Source organism: Schistocerca cancellata, chromosome 1 (genome assembly GCF_023864275.1).
Source record: "Schistocerca cancellata isolate TAMUIC-IGC-003103 chromosome 1, iqSchCanc2.1, whole genome shotgun sequence".
Classification (NCBI taxonomy): domain Eukaryota; kingdom Metazoa; phylum Arthropoda; class Insecta; order Orthoptera; family Acrididae; genus Schistocerca; species Schistocerca cancellata.
The window spans coordinates 215,786,753-215,810,541 of NC_064626.1; the positions used below are offsets into that span (position 1 = coordinate 215,786,753).

The following is a 23,789-nucleotide window of genomic DNA, read 5'->3' on the forward strand; positions in this document are numbered from 1 at the left end:
TTATCACTAAGCAAAAAATGGTTCAAATGGCTCTGAGCACTATGGGACTCAACTGCTGAGGTCATTAGTCCCCTAGAACTTAGAACTAGTTAAACCTAACTAACCTAAGGACATCACAAACATCCATGCCCGAGGCAGGATTCGAACCTGCGACCGTAGCGGTCTTGCGGTTCCAGACTGCAGCGCCTTTAACCGCACGGCCACTTCGGCCGGCTATCACTAAGCAGAAAACATCAGATAGATGACTCCGGTCTAGGCATCCTCCACTAAAGACCGCACAGGCTCTCCACCAAACCAACTTTAAAATAAATGACCGATGGAAAGAGGAATGGGAGAGCAGAACAGCAGTAAACTGCCACAGTATGCCATGCATCTTTAGTAAACCAAAAGGATTTGATTGCCCTCGCAAAGTTTGGTCAACTCTTAATCGCATCAGAACCAACTGTGGGAGATGCGCCGACTCCTTACACAGACGGGGTAAACTTCCATCGGCCACTTGCGACTGTGGCGCTGAGAGACAGACGGTCAAACACATCGTGCAGGAATGCCCACTAAGGGCATACGAGGGTGACCCACAGGATTTCCTAATGGCGACCCAAGAGGCAATCGACTATTTATTATCTAAGCTGGACGTCTGCTTGTGATTGCTCTTCTGTGAGTGTAAATTTACAACTGGCGGTGTCCTTATATACAAACTGTTATTTATTGCTCTGTTTATAATATGTTATTTTTTTAAAATCGTGTTGTTTCTGTAATTTTTACTGTGATATTATGAGCCACACGCTAAATAAATAAATACATCAGATAGTAAATTATGTGACGTCTTTGTGGGACATTGTTAAACGCAGAGAAAAAACAACCAAAGCTTTGTTGTGGGCACATGTGCTAATGATCACAGTATCTACACTTATAGTCCTAACATCCTGTATGTAAACGGAAATATGTTATCTTTTGTGCTGTTCCTTCACTTGTACATCTACTGTGTTGCATGTTCAGAAATAAACCACATTCGCATAGGGACTACGGGATGTAAACGTTAATCTTGACATAAGTGTTTCGTTTTCCAGAGAAAGGAACGTTAATTGACCATCAACCTGGCTTAATGTAGTTTTCAGGGATTTCACCAGAGCGTGAAAAAGTTCTGGGATGATGTAAATTTTCAATGCAGTGAATAACTCGAACTGGAGCCTCAAACTGAGGTAACTGTCTCCATTATAAAGAATTCGAAGTGTCAGAACTAACCTTGTCACCAATTATACAGGATCTCTGTATCAGAAAGTAACGCTCCACATGTTCTCTTCCACATTTTCCCCAGTACTTTACAGCCCACTCCTAAGTGTGTAAAGTACGATACATATAAATTAATAGGTTCCTATGTATAACGGTTTTACTTAATGTAAATTTTCTTTCTATGCTGTTCTCTATGTGTCTGCTTATTAGATTTAATAAACGAAGCGATGATCTTTTTGGTTACTTCTGTAGCTAGACAATCCCTGCCCCAATTGTTTAACCATTTTGCAAGGCTGGTACGTAGTGTTCATTTATGAGTGCCTTTTCTCTTCTGTGCGAACGTTAAATTGCCTGAATGAATAAATAGGGAGCTCTCTGACTGCAAAAAAGTCCGGCTGGCTTCGGTAGAGCTGTAAAACTACCGTAGGCTACCATAGACTCTCTTACGTGAGAGTAGGCTACAGTACTTTTCCTAGGAGCTTTCGTCAGTCAAGGTCGTTCCCTCACTATCTATGTATTGTGTGTGTTGCATACTTATCAGGTGTTCTCATAACGATCGCTTTCTTTTCGTATGTTATCTGTGTTTTAATAGGTTCCCCTGAAAAGCGGTGAACTGTGTAGAAACAGGGTAAAGATATATAACAGGCCATGTAACCTACAGGAAATTTTTGTTCTACATCTTCCTATCTGAAACTTAAAAATGATCAGTATTTACAGAAAAACTGAAACTAACAATGTTTAATTGAGGTTTATTCGAAAACTGGTAATTTGTCACGTTCGACAGAGGGATGTTGTAGTAAAAATAAAGAAAACAATACGGATTGATCACATAGCGCTACAAAAAAGCAGTTTTTTCAACAAAAATGTAAAATAAAGAAACGCAAAACAAAAATGTATCAAACATTGCTTCAATACTTCGTTGAACTTGTTCATGAATTATTTTTGCATTTATCGATAGTAACACAAACTCTTGCCTATGATCATGATGAAATACAGCCTATTGAGCGCAAAATAACAGCAATTATTACATATTCTTTTATGTTTGTGCATCTGAACTGTACTTGTATTTCAAGAAATTGCTTTCATTGTACAAAAGCGCAAAAGTTTCGCCATTAACTAACTTTTATTATAAATAAAATGCAATTGATATTCCATAAGGATATAAAATACACAATGAAGTAAAAGTGATTGCTGTTCAGATCTAATTATGTGCAAAACAAACAACTAGACAAACAAAAAACAAAGTCGTCGGCTCCCAGTTTCTCTCTTAGACATTCATTTATTTAGTATGATAAACCTGTTGGCAGTCTGTGTGTGAAACACGTGTCGGTGGCTGTTGGCAGGTGTATGGCCGAGGATGGCGGGTGTCCGCTGGCTGGGGCTGGCGGCGACGCTCGCCACGGCGCTGCTCACGCTGACGTTGACGGCGCCGGCGGACGGCGCGCCCTTCGCGCTGGTCCGCCGCGCCGCCGACTCGCAGTCGTCAGAAGATGACGACGCCGACTGGTACAAGGACGCCGTCATCTACCACGTCTTCGTGCCCTCTTTCCGGGACTCCAACGGAGACGGCGTCGGTGACATTAAAGGTCAGTCAAATGGTTCAAATACCTCCGAGCACTATGGAACTTAACATCTGAGGTCATCAGTCGCCTAGAGCTTAGAACTACTTCAACCTAACTAACCTAAGGACATCACACACACCCATGCCCGAGGCAGGATTCGAACCTGCGAGCGTGGCGGTCGCTCGGTTCCAGACGGTAGCGTCTAGAACCGCTCGGCCATCCCGGCAGGCTAAAGGTCAGTCACCGCCACTGTCTATCCACCATTTCGTGATAGCATTGGTAGGTGATCTACCGGGTGATCAAAAAGTCGGAATAAATTTGAAAACTGAATAAATCACGGAATAATGTAGATAGAGAGGTACAAATTGACACACATGCTTGGAATGACATGGGGTTTTATTAGAACCAAAAAAACACAAACGTTCAAAAAATGTCCGACAGATGGCACTTCATCTGATCAGAATAGCAATAATTAGCACAACAAAGTAAGACAAAGCAAAGATGATGTCCTTTACAGGAAATGCTCAATATGTCCACCATCATTCCTCAACAATAGCTGTAGTCGAGGAATAATGTTGTGAACAGCACTGTGAAGCATGTCCGGAGTTATGGTGAGGCATTGGCGTCGAATGTTGCTTTCAGCATCCCTAGAGATGTCGGTCGATCACGATACACTTGCGACTTCAGGTAACCCCAAAGCCAATAATCGCACGGACTGAGGTTTGGGGACCTGGGAGGCCAAGCATGACGAAAGTGGCGGCTGAGCACACGATCATCACCAAACGACGCGCGCAAGAGATCTTTCCCGCGTCTAGCAATGCTTTGTTTTTTTCTTTGATTCTAATAAAACCCCAAGTCATTCCAAGCATATGTGTCAAATTTTACCTCTCTATCTACATTATTCCATGGTTTATGAAGTTTTCAAATGTATACTGACTTTTTGATCACTCGGTACATTCCCATATCCTTAGCTCAAATAACATAAATGTATTATATAGCGGAGTACCTACATATAAAAACTAAAGTGCTTGACAATTGCTGAGAAAAAACTGTCACTTGCTAAGGAACAACTGCCAACTTCTATGGAACACCCGACAAGCGATATGAAAAGGAAATGATGGGAGCTGGACGTGTTAACTGCTGCGAAATTTGTGTACGAACTCTCTGTGAGCATTCAACTGATCTTGTAGTAAAGTGTTTGAGAAGGCTGTGATGGAACAGATTAATGCGACATTACATGTGTTATGGAAACTTGTCTGCAAGACATCATTTTGAGTGCTTACGATCATAGACGAATAGTTGGACGATAGAAGCCGATCAAAATGTCGCTGCTGTGACCACAGTAATAGGTGTCTCCAAAAGTATCGTCTTATGATTAAGAGCAGGCCGTTGTGCCCGAGCGGTTCTAGGCGCTTCAGTTCGTAACCGCGCTGCTGCTACGGTCCCGGGTTCGAATCCTGCCTCTGGCTTGGATGTGTGTGATGTCCTTAGGTTGGTTAGATTTAAACAGTTATAAGTTCTAGGGGACTGATGACCTCAGATGTTAAGTCCCATAGTGCTCAGAGCCATTTGAACCATGATTAAGAAAGGCCGCTGGAAGAGGAAATGCTATTCGAAAGCACGGCGGTGGTTGTTGATGGGCCACCACAACGCAGAGGGATCGATATGTAGCCCTAATGGCGAAAAGAAATGGACATTACAATCCTAGACATATCGCCGCAGACCTTGCAATCGGTACCGTTACGTGTGTCTCTGTAAGACCCACTGCGCGGCGTTTAAATCAGGCTGGTTTGTAGGCTTGGAAGCATTTTAAATGCATCTCACTCCAACCACACCATTGTCGAGGAAGAATCTTTGGTATAGGGAGCTTGTTAGTTGAGGTCAAAAACAGTGATCTAGAGTAACTTTCTCCGACTAATTCTGCTTCAACGCGAAGAGTGATTCTGGCCACCAGTTAGTGTGGAGAGAGAGTTGAACACTTTAAACACCACAGAATGTTCACGAATCTCTTTGGTGCGAGCAGGCATTATGCACAGTGGCCAAACAGCGCTGCATATTCGTGCGCGAGGTATCGTTGCAGCTCAGCGGTGTTGCAGCAAGATTATTCTGGATCATGTCCATCTGTTTCGGGGTGCGACAATGCCAACTCAGACAGGACTGCTGAGGCGTGCGAAAAGCTGGAAAGTGAAGGTATTGAATGTATGAAATGGCCAAAGTACTCCCCGGACGTATACCTTATACAGCCTGTCTGGAATGCTACTGGCGAACACTCCCTCCCCGAATCGTCAAAGAAATGAAAACCGCCTTGAGAGAGGAGTGAGACCATATCCCCCAAGGACTCTTAAATAGTTTGGTAGTCAGCATGAAAAACAGGAGCAAAAAAAAGCTTTAGTGCTCGAGGATGCCGTATACATTTCTGAGAGTCCCATATATGCCTTTATGTTGCGAGTGTGACCTGTGTCAAAGCATGAACGATATTTATGTCTGTTGTCTGTTAGCTGCTTCCTCATGAGTGAGATGTGCACAAGTTTTCATTATAAATATACTACTCCACCTTTGTTATGTGTGTACAATGTTTCGTGTCGTCCATCATAACCTGTGATTACTCCTGACCAAAAATGTCTTTGTTGCGTAGCAGTTGTCAAGAAGTGCACATATCCAGTGGATATGTATGTACGTCAGGGTGCCTTGCACAGAGATCTATGCCATCTTTGACATAATGTGGAGCATGTCAGAAATTATGCAATTCTTCATTAGTTTTGTACCGTTGTTGAGCCACATGGGACTTAATTATTTCCCACAATGTGTTCTCTGGCGTGGTAATGTCTGTGTCTCGTTATGGCCGCTTCAGTGGTGCTGGAGACGTTGATGAATCAGGCCCAGTCCACAGAACTGGAAATTGTTAATCAATGAACGGCTGACAAAGTCTTAACGAATTGAAAACGAGCTTAAAGAGAGCAATGAGGAAAGCCTTCAATGATTTCGAAAGTAAGACGTAGTCAACCGAGCTGAGTAAAAACCGTAATAGATTTTGGTCGTATGTAAAATCAGTAAGTGGGTCAAAATCATCTATTCATTCCCTCAGTGACCACACCGGCTCCGAAACGGAATATAACAGAGAGAAAGCCGAAATACTGAATTCGGTCGTCCGGAAGATCGTAACGGTGTCCCTCCTTTCAATCGTCGTGCAAACGTCGAAATGTCAGATACTGAGATAACCGATGGCGGAATTGAAAAGCAGCTACAATCGCTTAGTAGTAGAAAGGCTTCAGGACCAGGTGAGGTACCTATATGATTCTATAAGGATTATGCGAAAGAACTTGCTCTCCTTTCTAGCAGTAATTTATCGTAGATCGCTTGAGCAACGGAAGGTACCTAACGACTGGAAAAAAGCGCAGGTCATTCCCGTTTTTAAGGAAGGCCGCAAGACAAATCTACACAATTATAGACCTATATCGTTGACGTCAATCTATTGTAAAATTATGGAACATGTTTTATGCTAAAGAATAATGAAGTTCTTGGAAAATGAACAGCTCCTCTATAAAAATCAACATGGATTCCGCAAACAGAGATCCTGCGAAACTCAGCTCGCTCTGTTCCTAAATGAGATCCACAGCGCAGTGGACAACGGATTGATTTCAGTAAGGCATTTGCCCTGTCCTGCACTGCCCATTAATGAAGAAAATACCAGCTTACGGAGTATAGGAGCAGACCTGCGATTGGATTCAAGACTTTCTTGCAGATAGCACCCAACCTGCCGCTCTTAACGGAACTAAATACACAGATGTAATTCTAATACCCGGAGTACCACATAGAAGTTGCTGTTCACAATAAATATATAAATGATTTAGTAGAAAGCGTCCGACGGTCTTTAAGGCTGTTCTCAGATGATGCAGTTGTGTATACCAAAGTAGTAACGCCAGAAGATAGTAACAATTTGCAGAACGACCTGCAGAGAATTGATGAATGGTGCCGACTCTGGCAGCTGTTCTGAATGTAAATAAATGTAACATAGGAAAAGGAGTCCACTACTGTACAGCTACACTACTGATGACAAACAGGTGGAGACAGTATCTGCCGTAAATTATCTAGGCGTAACTATCCAGAGCGACCTTAAGTGGAATGACCGTATAAAACAGGTAGTGGGAAAAGCTGACACAAGACACAGATTCATCGGAAAAATCTTAAGGAAATGTAACTCACCCACGAAGGAAGTAGCTTATAAGGCGCTTATTTGCCCGATTCTTGAGTATTGTTCATCTATCTGGGATCCCTATCAGGAAGGACTGATAGAGGAAGTAGAGCAGATCCAACGAAGAGCGGCGCGTTTCGTCACGAGATCGTTTAGCTGGCGAGTGAGCGTTACGGGGATACTAAACAAACTCCACTATCAGACGTTACAAGAGAGGCGTTGTGCATCATGGAGACATTTACTACTGAAATTTCCGGATAGCACATTGCAGGAGGAGTCAGACAACATATTACTCCCCCCCCCCCCCCCCACATACATCTCGCGTATTGACCACGAGGGGAAAATTCGAGAAATTAGAGCCACTACAGAGGATTACCGACAGTCAATCTTCCCACGCACTATTCGCTAGTGGAACAGGGCTGGAGGGATCAGATAGTGGTACCGAAAGTACCCTCCACCACACACCATTAGGTGGCTTGCGGAGTATGAGGTAGATGTAGATGTAGATGAACTCAACGCACCTGAAAAGCAAAGTTTGCTGGAGCTCCGTCTTGTTGCAATCATGGATGATACAAGATTTCCTTGTTTTCGAGCTGAGGTGTTTGAAACTTCTCCAAATCAAATGAAGATTTACATTCACGTACCCTTAAAAAAAAAGGTCCGAATAGGTAACGTGAAGACGTCTCGGCCAATATCATAGCATGAGGCACCTGCCTTTCCAACTCTTGCATATCTTGCTCAATGTACTGATTGAATAAGATTGCGAATAGGCTAAAATCCTGTCTGACTCACTCTCAGCCATTTCCCTTTTATACCCTACGACTCATAACTACCATCTGGTTTCTGTACAGATAAAATAATTGAATGTTAGAATAACAGTTTCAAGAGCTAGAAACGATATTTAGTGAACTCTATTATTATGAAATAATTAACCTGTTGAATTTTTGAGCTATTGTTATCCTTTTTATCCGTATTAGGAAATTAAATATGATATTTAAAACACAATTTCTACAAAACATCGAGTGTTTTTCTTTCACACTCAGAGAATGACATAATTCTACTGACTATGACGCATGTCCATTTGGCCCCAAAAAAAAAAATGGCTCTAAGCACTATGGGACTTAACATCTGAGGTCATCAGTCAAATTCAAATGGTTCAAATGGCTCTGAGCACTATCGGACTTGACATCTGAGGTCATCAGTCCCCTAGACTTAGAACTACCTAAACCTAACTAACCTAAGGACATCACGCACAGCTATGCCCGAGGCAGGATTCGACCTGCGACCATAGCAGCAGAGTGGTTGCGGACTGAAGCGCCTAGAACCGCTCGGCCACAGCGGCCGGCGTCCATTTGGCAAACGGAAAGAAAAATATTTTGTGTTTTGCGGTAATCCATATTGTAAGCAAGATATGTGTTCCGCACAACGGAGAGGTAACTACAGAGAGGCCAGAGAGAGTTGTATCAGCCTTTTCAGTAGTTGCAGGGGCGACAGTCCGAAATAATATAAAATGAAATAGTAGGGTGGAAATTCGAGGGATAGATCATTATCAACACCACCATCATAATCAACAACAGAAATTTTGTAGCCAGTGTTGGATAAAGGCCTCTAGAGCAGCCGTAATTGTAGCAGTGTTCTTAGCTTTTCAGATTGTCTGGTGTCCTTGCTAAACCTTCCTATAGTATTCTGAGTGTAAGTATTTAGTGAGAAATTGTAGAATGTGGTAAGGTAATAAAGACAGAGGAGACAGAACGGAAATCATGACGCTAACACACCGTATACACGCTACCGAAGAGAACGTCCTCTGTTCAGAAGCTTTTGGAGAAAAGCGGCTTGTATCACGGTTCGGAGTGAGTCCACATCAAACTGTAGGTCCCCTTACTAGTGGATGGATAATTCATTTCATAAGTTAGAAGAGGGCTGAGACCGCTGCATATCCAGCCATATGCGGGCATGTCTGCCTCAGGCAGAATCCGACTAAATGGAAATTCGTGTGGCTAGGGCCTCCCGTCGGGTAGACCGTTCGCCTGGTGCAGGTCTTTCGATTTGACGCCACTTCGGCGACCTGCGCGTCGATGGGGATGAAATGATGATGATTAGGACAAGACAACACCCAGTCCCTGAGCGGAGAAAATCTCCGTTCCAGCCGGGAATCGAACCCGGGCCCTTAGGATTGACAGTCTGTCACGATGACCACTCAGCTACCGGGGCGGTGATCAGCAAGTAGTCTTACTCCAGGCCCTCATCCACTAGAGACAGTACGCTTTAACGAAATTAGAATTATATTAGTACCTTCAGCTGCTAACGGACGTTGATATATAACAACGGGGACAGGTGAAAATGTGAGCTCCGACCAGAACTCGAAACCGGGATCTCCTGCTTATATGGCAAACGCTCTATCCATCGGAGCCACCGAGGGCCAAGAGGATAGCGTCACTGCAGGGACTATCTCGCGTACGCCTCCCGCGAGACCCACATTCTCACCTTGTATGTCCACACACTACATTTGTAGTGTCCAAGCCCAACACACTCATTACTCGTGGAAGACATTCTTACCAAGTTCCGTAAGAGTTCGGGGAATATGTGTAGATCCGCACAGATGAAGGAGGTCATGGCTGGTGTTGCCAGAACTATATACTTATATGGATATGGTGTCTGCTCTTTCGGACATGTCCGAAAGAACAGACACCATATCCATATAAGTATATAATACGCTTTAAGTACTGCTAGCAAACCGCCGGTTTGTCAATAGTACAGCCGACAGATACCGGGTGGTTATAAATGATTAAAGTGTAGCTATTCAAGGATGTGCAGTGTGGGCTATAATTATCATATGGGAAAGCATCGTAGATACGCTAATGCTTCCGAAGTAAGAGTGACTTCAGGTGTGCCGCAGGGGAGTGTCGTAGGACCGTTGCTATTCACAATATATATAAATGACCTAGTGAATAACGTCGGAAGTTAACTGAGGCTTTTTGCGGATGCTGCTGTAGTATATCGAGAGGTTGTAACTATGGACAATTGTACTGAAATGCAGGAGGATCTGCAACGAATTGACGCATGGTGCAGGGAATGACAATAGAATCTCAGTGTAGACAAGTGTAATGTGCTGCGAATACATAGAAAGAAAGATCCTTTACTATTTAGGTACAATACAGCAGGTCAGCAACTGGAAGAAGTTAATTCCACGAATTATCTGGGAATAGGCATCAGGAGTGATTTAAAAGGGAATGGCCATGTAAAATTAATCTTCGGTAAAGCACATACCAGACTGAGATTCATTGGAAGAATCCTAAGGAAATGCAGTCCGAAAACAAAGGAAGTAGGTTACAGTACGCTTGTTCGTCCACTGCTTGAATACTGCGCTCCGGTGTGGGATCCGTACCAGATAGAGGTGATAGAAGAGATAGAGAAAATCCAACGGAGAGCAGCGCGCTTCGCTACAGGATCATTTAGTAATAGCGAAAGCGTTACGCAGATGATAGATAAACTCCAGTGTAAGGCTCTGCAAGAGAGACGCTCAGTAGCTCGGTATGGGCTTTTGTTGAAGTTTCGAGAATATACCTTCACCGAAGAGTCAAGCAGTATATTACTCCCTCCTACGTATATCTCGCGGAGAGAGCATGAGGATAAAATCAGAGAGATTGGAGCCAACACAGAGGCATACCGACAATCTCTCTTTCCACGAACAATACGAAACTGGAATAGAAAGGAGAACCGTTAGAGGTACTCAAGGTACCCTCCGCCACACACCATCAGGTGGCTTGCGGAGTATGGATGTAGATACATTAATGCCCAACCGGTCTACGCCGGAAAAAAATTATTAGTTCCAATTTTGGCCACCAGGTACAAATATAGCATTACACGCTGTTTACATGACGGTATGATATCCAACACTCATTTGACAAAAGGTAACGTGAGTGAACGATATGGGTATCGAGAAGAGAGACAGCACGCTGCTAATGATACTCTTTTTCGAGAACAGCACGCTGCTAATGATACTCTTTTTCGAGAACAGCAGCAGTTACAGTGCTGCTTTGAGAGAGTGTCGCCCACTGAAATGTCCTATGTCGTTAAAGGTGAGATTGGTGTTGAACCTGCAAGAGCAAGGTGTTCTATGCTGGTGGAAGTTACTGATGAGGTTGCTGTTGCTTTAACTGATCATGCAGCAAGTATCGCACGTAGTGCTAATGTTCTTGCAGTGTCACGAGAATTGTCCATCCCATTGCGACAATACGGGAAGTTTTATGGTTTCTCGCACAGATCGAAGTTGATGACATGTGACCGGGCGGTATTCTTTGGAGTGACGTGGCACATTTTGCACTAGAGGGTGCAGTGAATACACAGAACTGCCGAAATGAGTGTACTGTTAAAAACAGCGTATTGTGCACGCAGAGCAATTGCAGTCGCCTTATATTACTGTGTGGTGTGCACTCACAAGCACCTTTACTCTCGGTCCTTTCTTGTTTGAAGAGAATGCACCCAAACTCCGTGTCGAGTGGATCGTGAAGTCTGAGATTATCGACACCTCCTTGTACGGCATCTGATTGCTACTTCGGAAGAGCGCAACTGTGTAGAAACGACTGTTTCCATACAAGAAGAGAGAGCACCTCATGTCGCTTAATGCAACTTTCCGCGAATGTGTTACCTCCGCAGGTTTTCCAAACTCATGGCCTGTCAGATCACCTGATTTGCATCCATGTGGCTTTTCGCTCTGGGGATGTCTTAAAAGAACACGTTTACCGGGGACAGTTTCGGTCTCCACCTGATCTGAAGACTAGTGTACTGGAACACGTTGCTCAAATTCCACCGTTGCTCACGTCATTTTACGGATGGAGCATCTTGTCGACGTCTCTGGTTCTCATATCGTGAAAGCGGCGGTTAGTAATAAAATCAACATTCTACCTTTCTCACTAGTTTGACCTTTTCTGCCCGTGTCCCATTGCTAATCCATTATGCATGGGAACATGTCTATATTCCTTTTGGGCATTCACAGCGCCAGATTTGCACCTGGTGACCAAAATTGGAACTAATGTTTTTCCAGCTTAAATCGGGCCCGCGTTAACGCATTAGAATATCTACCAAGTTCAGCTGCCATATGATAATCACAGTCCACATTGGGCCTCTGTAAGTAGCTGTATTTTGATTAGAACCACCCGGTGCAAGCACACCTGTTGACAAGCCAACTTCCAGCAGGTTTCAACAGAAGCGCCATCATCGCCCACAGGCAGCGAATCCACCAGCGACCGCTGCGCCGTAACTGCGGTGCTAGGTTACATGCGTGGGTCACGTGTTCACCACACACCGCACAGGTATCTTTCGGCCTGCTGCCTATTTAGCTCACGCTTACGTCCACGCACAGGGCTCATGCTAGCCGCTGCTTGTAGCCTATCATACACACTATCCGCCTGCCGTCGCCTGCCATCCAACGCTGGTGTTCCGAATCTACATCTAGATAAATTCTCCGCAAGCCACCGTATGGTGCGTGGCGGAGCATACCTTGCACCATGGCTAGTCATTTCCTATTCTGTTCTACTAGCAGGCGGAGCGGACTCCGTGCTTCAATGGTCATCCACGAACGATATGCAACAACAAACGCACTGAACCGCCAGACATCACTCTCACAGTCTTCTCGAGATTCGGTGTCCCCAAAACTGGCATTCTTCTCTGTGGACGCGTACCTAGCAGTTACCATTAAAAAAAAACATGGTTCAAATGGGTCTGAGGACTATGGGACTAAACATCTAAGGTCATCAGTCCCCTAGAACTTATAACTGCTTAAACCTAACTAACCTAAGGACACCACACACATCCATGCCCGAGGCTGGATTCGAACCTGCGACCGTAGCAGTCGCACGGTTCCAGACTAAGCGCCTAGAACCGCTCGGCCACCGAGCCCGGCGCAGTTACCATCCCGATCTACGTTACGACGGAGTATTGTCACGATCTGTGTCACAACGTCGTCACGACCCAAGTCACGGCAGAATCTTGACTTCGCCATATTCGTACTAGATCAGCAGGGCCTCATTTTCAGTTGTATCCATCAGGATCTACATTATGTTGAATAACTGTGTGCTAGAATGCGAGAGGGAACCAACCCACAAATTGTTAAAAAATTAGTTGTTGACATATTTAGATATTTATATATTTATTATCCCATAATATATGAATGATCATTATCCTCTTTTATTCTTCCACCATACAACGAAATGTTTCGGATTATCTCTGAATCGCAATAAATCTCAAAACACCTCATTTCCATGTCTGTGTGGATTAGCTCCCTCTCGCATTCCAGTGCTCAATTGTTCTTATGTGCTGTGAACATGAAGTGTCACTTGCTTGATATTTGGAAACCCTTCATTTATTGCGCGCATCCTACTTCACAGAAGACATCACATACCAAGGACTGTGCCAGTTAGTTAGGTACATTTACTATAGATTATTTGAACGATTCTTTTATCAAAATGATGTGGTACTAGTCAGGATATGTGTACATGATTGGTGTTCATATTAATGAACATATTATTTTTTAGCTCTACTCATGCATTTAGCTTTTTATAAGTTTTTTTTATAGGCAACCAGTTTTTACATTTCTTCGTGGAACTATAAAACAGTGAAGCTGACAAGAGGATAATTAATACTTGCTTTTGTTCTACCAAAAAGAGAGTTGAGTTGTTTAATATAGCCATGTAAAGAAATCGATTGAATACAAAGAAGGCAATAAGTGAAGTCGTTCAGAGCTTAAGCACTGTGCGTTGCACTCTGGTATACGTGAATTTCAGAAACATTACAGAGTGAAATTTAACGTTGTAGAATTAATCATTAGGTTTAGTACAAGTTTGATTATTACATAAAAGTTGTACAGGGTCATTAAATGGCAACAAATAGCAGTAAATGATACCTGAGAGGATAAGAAGCAAAAATGTTCATATGGCATGAGGGTGGAAATGCCAATTGAGGGTGGAGGTAAAAGACCTTTCACATTGGAGGTTCCAGTAACTGGAATCACACATGAGAACACACCAGCAAGTGGGAATATTATGTATCGACTAATTTTTGAGTTCCACTCCCAAGAGGACAATGAGTTGGAGCACCATCATGTCGTAGCCACATTACCTTCGCACCTCAAAGGGCACATCTTCCAGCAAGGAAGGGAGGGTCAATCGCGGGGAAGTACAGATATGCCACGCATGTGAGACGTTGCGGACGGATGACGGGTTCCACGAAGGAATTCGCCCACATCTCGAGACTGAACCTGTGCTGATGGTTCGCACTTTCGACAACATGGATGACCTCAGTAGCCTATAGTTGAATGTTGCAAAAGTTACCGATGCCACCCATTGTAAAGATAGCCTCATCTGTTAATTCTCTCAAACACACAAGTGCACTTATCTGAATGGGACAGAAATCAGTAGATGTGATATACATGTAGAGACAAACAAATTTTTTACAATTTCAGAAAAAGTGGATGATCTATCCAAGACGAAGAGCTTCACAAACTGAGAAAGCCTTCAGGAGTTGGTCCATTCCTACAAGCAGTTATACGGCTTTGCACCGACTGGCAGAAATGTTGGAGGTCCTCCTGAGGGATATCGTGCCATGTTCTGTCCAACTGGCGCTTCAGACCTTCTCAATCCTGAGCTAGTTTAACGGCTCTGCGCATAATGCTCCAAATGTTCTCAGTTGGACAGGGATTCGACGACCTCGCTGGCCAAGGTATGGTTTGGCAAGCACGAAGACAAATCGTAGGCATTATCCAGCTGAAATGTAACCTCAGGGTTGCTTGCGATGAAAGACAACAAAACAGGGCATAGCATTTAACCAAAGGGATCCTGCTATGAAATGAAATGGCGCCCTAGACCATCACTCCTGGTTGTCGACCTGCATTTCCAAGCGGGGACTATCATTGAAGACTCCCGTTAGTGACATTCCAGGTCGAAGACGTATCTGTAAATGCGCCGAACGTAGATGAGATGTCAGGCTGACTGTCACCCACGAGAAGTAGGACCTATATGGTTGGCATCTGCTGCACCCTTATAGCACATCAGTGCATGGACGATATTCTACGCCCCATTATGTTGCCCTTCATGGCAAGCCATCCTGTGCATACATTACAGCAAGATTATGCCAACCAGCTCACGGCGAATAATTCTACTGCTAGTCTTCGTGCTTGCCAAACCTACCATGGACAGCAAGGTAGCTGGATCCTTCCCTAATTGAGAACGTTTGGAGCGTTATGGACGGGGCTTTCCAACATGACGATGTGACGCACCAATTGACTCAATATGGCACGATATCACTCAGGAAGACATCCAACAACTCTAACAATCGATGTCAAGCCGCATAACTGCTTGCATAAGGGCCAGCGGTGGACTGAAACATTATTGACTTGCTGAGCTTGTCAAGCTCTTTCGCTGGACTAAATCATCCAATTTCTGTGTAACTGTTTTGTATTCGAGTGTAGGTGGGGTGACAGAAATCCAAGCACAGTGGTGACTGGTGCGACGAACCAAATACAAAACCGTCGCCACGGAGACATGGCCGTAGGTAAGAAGTCCTGCACGTGTTGTAAGTGGCACTTGTGGAGAAAGTTCCACACCGTAGTCTGGCTTATCCCATTCTTGCCACATGTCTGGTGTCGATAAAGTAGTCATTCTCACATTGCTTTTATGCCCACCTCACGTGCATTTCGCGCAATACACCCATATGACCTTTCATGTTCCTTATCCTCTCGGGAATCATTTACTGCAGTTTGTTCCCATTTAGCAAAATCAACGTATATACATACACCAAAAAAAGTTTTGCATACCCCGGTTCCCAAAACTCCTGAAGATAGACGTTGACTGTGGATATTGTATCACACAGTCCCTTAGACTGTTCAGAGATGTCACTAAACCCGCCCAAAGATGTAAACAACCATGCATGAGCAGTGCCTATTACACGGAGAGGATCCGAAAGCCGATCAGTTCCAGTCGTTCCACTAGGAAGGACGTTCATGGTTCGTGTTATCTGTAGTTGAACCATGCTTAGACGGTCAATATCGCGGTTCGATCGCGTCCGCATTGTTACTTTGTACCAAGAAGGGCTCTCAACATCAGAAGTGTCCAGGCGTCTCGGAGTGAACCGAAGCGATGTTGTTTGGACATGGAGGAGATACAGAGAGACAGGAGCTGTCGATGACATGCCTCTATCAGGCCGCGCAAGAGCTACTACTGCGTTGGATGACCGCTACCTACGGATTATGGCTCGGAGGAACCCTAACAGCAACGCCACCATGTTGAATAATGCTTTCGTGCAGCCACAACACGTCATGTTATGACTCAAACTGTGGGCAATAGGTTGCATGATGCGCAACTTCACTCCCGACGTCCATGGCGAGATCCATCTTTGCAACCACGACACCATGCAGCACGGTACAGATGGGCCCAACGACATGCCGAATGAACCGCTAGGATTGGCATCACTTTGTCTTCGCCGATTAGTGTCGCATTTGCCTTCAACCGGACAATCGTCGGAGCCGTGCTTGGAGACAACTCCGTCAGGCTGAACGCCCTAGACACATTGTCCAGCGAGTGCTGCAAGGTGGAAGTTTCCTGCTGTTTTGGGGTGGATTTTGTGGGGCCGACGTACGCCGCTGGTGGTCATGGAAGGCGCCGTAACGGCTGAACGATACGTGAATGCCATCCTCCTACCGATAGTGCAACCATATCGGCAGCATAATGGCGAGGCATTCGTCTTCATGGACGACAATTCGAGCCCCATCGTGCACATCTTGTGAATTACTTCCTTCAGGATAACGACATCGCTCGACTAGAGTGCCCAGCATATTCTCCAGATATGAACCCTATCGAACATACCTGAGATAGATTGAAAAAGGCTGTTTATGGACGACGTGACCCACCAACCACTCTCAGGGATCTACGCGAAATGGCCGTCGAGGAGTGGGACAATCTGAAGTGCCTTGATGAACTTGTGGATAGTATGCCATGACGAATACAGGCATGCATCAATGCAAGAGGACGTGCTACTGGGTATTAGAGGTACTGGTGTGTACAGCAATCTGGATCACCACCTCTGAAGGTCTCGCTGTATGGTGGTACAATATGCAATGTGTGTTTTCATGAGCAATGAAAAGGGCGGAAATGATGTTTATGTTGATTTCTATTCCAATTTCCTGTACAGGTTCTGGAACTCTTGGAACCTAGGTGATGGAAAACTTTGTTTTATATGTGTGTTAACGTGCATCAGTACTTATAGTGCACTAGTGAACACTATGCATAAATACTATTCCCTAACAGAAGTCTTAGTTTCAATTTCATTCCATATAGTGGAGTTACACCAGAATGCAGTAGAAACGCCTTGATTCCTGTAATGGAACTTTGGTTTTAGAAGTGAAATGAAAACTGTCAGACGCTTTTCTCATATGCAGCTATTTCAGAGAATAATCTATTCCTGTTCTTAATACTATTTTTCAGTAATGGTTAGTTGCTTCACCTTAATAATTTCGACATTGTTCAAGTTGTTCAACAACTGGCCCTACCGGAAGTAAGTAACTGGACAAATACTTGCTAGAACATATACAAAATATGTCGTTCCATTTGAAGACCTGTATTTACTGTTTCGTGTTATTAAAAGCACGCTTTTCTGGTATGTTAAATATTTTCGCTTACTTCTAATCATCTATCACAAATGGCTGCATGCATGACGGTCATACGTATTTTCTAAGGGGCAGTAGGTACTTTCCTATGCTTCGTGCACGTTTCTTAAAGTGGCAATAAAATTAAAATTTTGTTCCAGGTGTTACCGAAAAGCTAAGTTATCTGATCGATCTGGGAGTCGATGCGATATGGCTGAGTCCCATCTACAAGTCGCCGATGGTGGACGCTGGCTATGACGTGTCGGACTACAAACAGATCGACCCCGTGTTCGGGACTATGGATGACTTCGATGAGCTCGTCAAGAAAGCGACTGACAGAGGTAACGTCTGTGGCCTAACTTTTCTTCACTATTACACGAAGGAATTGGTTTATATTTGACTGTTAATAGAACATCCGTCTCTAGGTCTCTCACAATGTCGATCTGTGCCTGAGTTGCCTGTTGCAAAACGGGTCTTTTCAGGTGTACGTCGCACTTTAGTGAGAGCTAGTTCTAATAATATTATTAGTTCTAATAATATTACTAGTGCTCAGCTCCAGTAAATAAATTGCAATGATAGTGATTCTAGAAAGCCTTAACATACAACAAACGGGCGTGTACATGTTCTTCTACAGAGCAGTAAATGTACACAAAAAATCAGTTAACCAGTGGAGTAAAATTTTGCTCTAAAGCAGGTCCAGTTGGTTGGTTTCAGTGACTATAGTTGCACTGAAGAAAAATCAGCAGATATTGTGGACATATTATTTCAACTGTATCACCTACGCATATTGTAAATTAAAGTCTACCGTTGCGTTTTTCTGTCTGTATGTGGCGGCCAATCTCAGGAACTACTGAGGAATTTCGATACGGCTTTCGCTAATAGATAAAGTGATTCAAGACGGAAGTTTATGCGTGTAATTTATTACGATAAGCCACACAAGTCATAGATACTTGCTGCTACCCGTGCGAAGTGGAAGGAGTCGCTAGTTTCTTATATTTTTCAGTTGTAAACATATGAGAGTTGCACCGTATAAAATTGCCCGATAGACATAACACTGTCCCGTCAGAGGTTCGAGTCCTCCCTCGGTGTGTGTGTGTGTGTTGGCCTTAGCGTAAGTTAATTTAAGTTCGCTTAAGTAGTGCGTAAGTTTAGGGACCGATGACCTAAGCAGTTTACTCCCATAAGACCTTACCACAATTTTCCAGGTTTCCATAACACTGAAACTGGAGTTTCTCCCGGCATATAAAACGTTCAAATAACTAGTAGGAATGAAGCTGTCTGGCGTTTTCGACAACCACCTATATTTCGTCCGGTCCGGTGCTCTCCCTGTCATTCTCAAGGCACTATCTTGGACAATATTTTCATGCATGAAAAATCGTTAATCAGTGCGCTCAATATTGATCCTGTGTTGGATGACCTTCATTTATTATCTGGAACATTCACAACCGCAGGAGCCTTCAGATCGCACTGTCTGGAGTCTGATAACTGTATCGGGATTTATAAATCGTATCGTTATAATATCGAATCGTTTTTTGTCAAAATCCGCACAAAATGCCTTCTTAGTCCCAATTTTTGAATTTATGATTAAGAACAATCGGAAACATGGCTACCCAAACATTGCCAGTCAGTTCAAGAATATAACAAAAATATATACATTGACGAAATGGTAGATAGCTGTAGTGGTAGCTACGAATGTACGGCATTTTTTTCTGGTTGGTACGCGTGATCTTGGTCGCAAGTAAATTTTGTGAAAACTGCAACACGTTTCGCGCCCCTGGGCTACCAGTGTTCTATGAGTCGGGCTGGGTTCGGTTCCGTTGGGACATTCGTGAAATATGATCGATGTTCGAAAACTTTTGCGAATTGCAAACTAGCACATTACAGTCGCACTGTCACACACATTGCCCACCTTCTCTCCATAAATGCGGAGAAATTTGTTCGTATGTGCAGCTTGTGACACTATTCTCATCGATGGATCGACCTGCATACTCAAAGATCGATAGCATCGGATTCACGATTGATAATTAATCCACTGCTTCGAACTTTGATTTTCCTGATTTGGATGGAATTTTTTCCCGAAAGTTGTGGTAGGCTATGTTCTGTACCTGTAATTCGAGCAATTTTTCGTCTTATCTGTACAGAAGCACAACATTAATACCTGTGGGCTTTCTTTCTGCTTCAAAAGCGAAAATACATTCACAGTATAACAGAAACGTAAAGAACAATACTACAAGGCTGAAAAATGCTGTAACTTGGCTTGTCTTTTTATAAAAATAGAAGAATATTGCGCAAATGTATTTAGTTGTTGAAATTCTCCGTTGATTATAGGACACCTTTTGACTGACGAATGCTATGGAGACGTGATCACGCGCTTCTAGTACGGTATGCCTTCGTGGATGTAACACGAAAAGAACGAATAAAATGAAAAGTTTTAAAATGGTAATTAGCACATTTAGGATGCTATGCCGCTAATTATTTGTGAGATGTAGTCCAATATCTGTCTTTGCCTGCAGTTTTTACCTACAATAGCTCCCTGATTATTATTATTCCTTGAGTCTTAAAGAATATCCTCTTGTCCTGTCCTTTCTTCATGTCAGTGTTGTCCTTATGTTTCTTTCATCGCCGATTCTGAGGAGAATCTCTTCACTCGTTATCTTATCAATCGACATAATTTTCAACATCCTTCTACAGCGCAACATCTCGAACGTTTAGTTCTCTTCTTGTCCAGTTTATTCACAGCCCATGGAAATTGCCATATAATGCTGTGCTCCAAACGTAATTTCTCAGAAATTTCTTCTACAGATTACGGCCCATGTTTGATATTAGCAGACTTCTCTTGACCGAGAATGCACTCTTTGTCTAGTCTAATTTGCTTTTATGTCCTCTTTGCTTCGTCCATCATCGGCTATTTTGATTCCAAATTTGTAGAATTGCTTCACTTCGTCTGCTTCGTGGTCTATTGTTTTGATGTTAAGTTTATCGCTAATGACACTTCTGACACCCCTTGTTACTTTTATCTTTCATTGGTTTAGTCACAGTCCATTTTCTGTACTCATTAAAAAGTTCATTCCATTCAGTATGTCCCGTAATTCTTTTTCACCGAGGATAGCAATATCTTCAGCGATTGTTATCACTGATATTGTTTCACCCTGAATTTTAATCCCACTCTTGAATTTTTCTTTTAGTTCCGACAGTGTTTGCTCGATGAATTGATTGAACAGCAATAGCGAAAATCTGCATCCCTGTCTTATAAACTTTTTAATCCGAATACTTTGTTCTTGATTTTCCATTATTATTGTTGCCTCTTGGTCCTTCTACGTACTGTATATTATCCATCTTCATAGCTTACTACTATCATTCGCAGAATTTCGAACATCTCGCACCATCTTATATTGTCGAACGCTTTTTTCCAGGTCGACAAGTCTTTCCTCCAGTATCAGTCGGAACATCAGGACAGTCGCACTGGTGCCGTTTCATTTTGTAAAGCCAAACTGATCCTCGTCCAATTGGTCCTATATTTTCTTTTCCTTTTTTATGTACGGTATTCTTGTTAGTAACTCGGATGCATGAGCCATTAAGCTGATTAGAATACATGTACACAAAAAACTACATAGGACCATGCATCCCACTTGCTAGAAGGGCTCTGTTCACCATGGCGTGAACGTATCCTTGTGTGGTGATATTTACTAATTTTGAAATAAGGCCCTTGATAAGTCTCTCATTGACCCTCAGAGGCGGACGACACAGCAGCCTCCCGTGTGACCCCGTGCAATTGGTTCCTCGCCTATGTAATCTCGCAGGTGGCATGTAACTTACCTTCAACAAGAGGGAACATTACAAGATCACTGCCAAAGACTGTCAAGAGTTGTTTGAGGGGTTCTCCGCAGACATAAGTGTGGCTTAGTGGCCTGAAGGTCAATTGGAGTCAATACTATGAGCTCATCTCACACGCTAACGAGCGGACCGGCTAATCTCTGTGGCTTGTGCATGACGATTCACCAATCATGGATCAAGATTATCCGATTCATATATTCCCTTGTGGACTCCATGACGCCACCATAGAACGAAAATAACTACTACACGCTACTTTATGGATGTCTGCAGTTCATATGCTCTTCAGTACATATGTTAATGCTATTTTACGTAATTTTTAATTTTACAAAATTATATTTAATTGTGTTTCATAATGTAGCCCTTACTAACATTGTTAAAATCTCATTTCAATCAGTGCTTTATATACACAATTTAATAGCTTAAAGAACTGACTTTCCGTGAGGGACTCCCTTAACTATTCGCATCTATTGATATATATTCTGATTTGAACTTAATACTGACGTGAAATGAGGGAAAATATTGAACGTCTAGAAGTCTACATGTCGTAACAAAGCATGACTTATGAATAAAGAAATCACATGCATGCAGATGAAAAACGTTTGCCCTAGACTAGGCGGTCAGGGGTCTGCGATCCTGATGAAAAACACACCATTTGTCCCAGAACATCGCCATTAAAGGTTAGGTTGGAGTATGTTTTCTCAGTTCCTTTTTTAGACTGAGAGAAAGCTTTTGACAATATTGACTGGATGGCACTCTTCGTAATTGTAAAGGTAGCAGGGATAAACTACAGCGTCCGTACAAAGAGTTCCTGAGGTATAAGCCACTTGAACATAGTAACAACGGCGGCAGCTTGAATTAACAGCTGTAAATAAGACACATACAGTCGACCAGTTCGTAGTGTGCGGGCAGTGTTAAGCACTGGACGTGCGGTGTCACAAGTCGCAATGGAGAGACAGCTATAAATCGTATTCAAAACGTTCTGCAGAATGTTCTGAAGAGCCGAAAACTTTGTACAAAATTATTTCTGCTCACCTTGACTTCTGAACGAGACCAACGACGCATGGACGCCTGCCGCGACTTGACTGAAATGAGAAACGCAGACAGTTGTTTTCTGGAAAAAATAAGCGTGACTCACGAGACTTGGTTTTGTCGTTACGAACGTACCACAAAATGACAAAGGGGAAAACTTCGCATGAAGGTTCAAATCAACGCTTTAACGAATAACCGACATTCAATCAACTGTGACTCGTTAGTTGAACTGCATCCGAAAGGAGAATCTTTCTGACAGTTTTTCGCTTTTGTATGAACATTCTATGGCTTATACTCAAGTGGGGAGAGTCCATGAAGAACACGCCGAAGCATTAAATCCATTATCTTAACTTTTCAATATTTTTTATTAAGTCAACTTCGAATCATTTTGCATTGGCGGGAGGCAGGGAGAGAAAGGTTATTTACACCTTGCGTAGAAACCGAATTGCAGCTATAAGGGTGGAAGAACATGAATGGCACACACTTGAGGAGCGAGACAAGGCTGTCACCTACGCCGTAGAGCAAGCTGTGAAGGAAGCCGAGGAGAAATTTGGAAAATGGTTCAAATGGTTCTAAGCACTATGGGCCATAACAGCTGAGGTCATCGGTCCCCTAAACTTAGAACTACTTAAACGTAACTAACCAAAGGACATCTCACACATCCATGCCCGAGGCAGCATTCGAACCTGCGACCGTAGCAGCCGCGTGGTTCCGGACTGAAGCGCCTAGAACCGCTCGGCCACCGCGGCCGGCAGAAATTTGGAAAAGGAATTAAAGTCCTGGTAGCGGAAACAAAAGCTTTAGGATCTGCCGATGACATTGCAATTCTGTGAGAAACAGCAAAGGACTTGGAAGAACAGTCGAGCGGAATGCATAGCGTTTTGAAAAGAGATTATAAGATGAACATGAACAAATGTAAAACAAGTGTGATCGGATTAAATTAGACAATGCTGAGAGAATTAGAAAATGGAGCACTAAAAGTAGTAGATACGTTTTGCTATTTGGGCAGTAAAATAAATGATGTTCGAAGCAGAGAGAATAAAAAATGTAGATTGGCTATAGATAGAAAATTATTTGAAAGGATGAAGAACTTTTCAACATCTAAAATAAATTTAAATATTAGAAAGTCTTCTCTGAAGGTATTTGTCTAGGTTGCAGCCTTGCACGGATGGGAAACTTGGACAATTAGCAGTTCAGACAACAAGAGAATAAAAGCTTTTGAAATTCGCTGCTATAGAAGAATGCTGAATATTAGACTGGTATATCGAATAACAATATAAGATACTGAGACTAATTGGGGGAAAAA

General features: G+C 43.1%; 1 protein-coding gene across 3 annotated transcripts in view; it reads left to right on the top strand.

The window, feature by feature from the left end:
* Positions 1-23,789, top strand: part of LOC126169222 (titin homolog) — a 220,317-nt gene that overhangs the window by 77,217 nt on the left and 119,311 nt on the right. For all 3 annotated transcript variants that reach the window (XM_049920623.1, XM_049920624.1, XM_049920625.1), the window contains exons 2-3: positions 2,574-2,816; positions 17,782-17,961. In XM_049920623.1, the coding sequence (XP_049776580.1) occupies positions 2,588-2,816; positions 17,782-17,961 (409 nt within the window). In that variant the 5' untranslated portion in view covers positions 2,574-2,587. The remainder of the gene's footprint in view (positions 1-2,573; positions 2,817-17,781; positions 17,962-23,789) is intronic.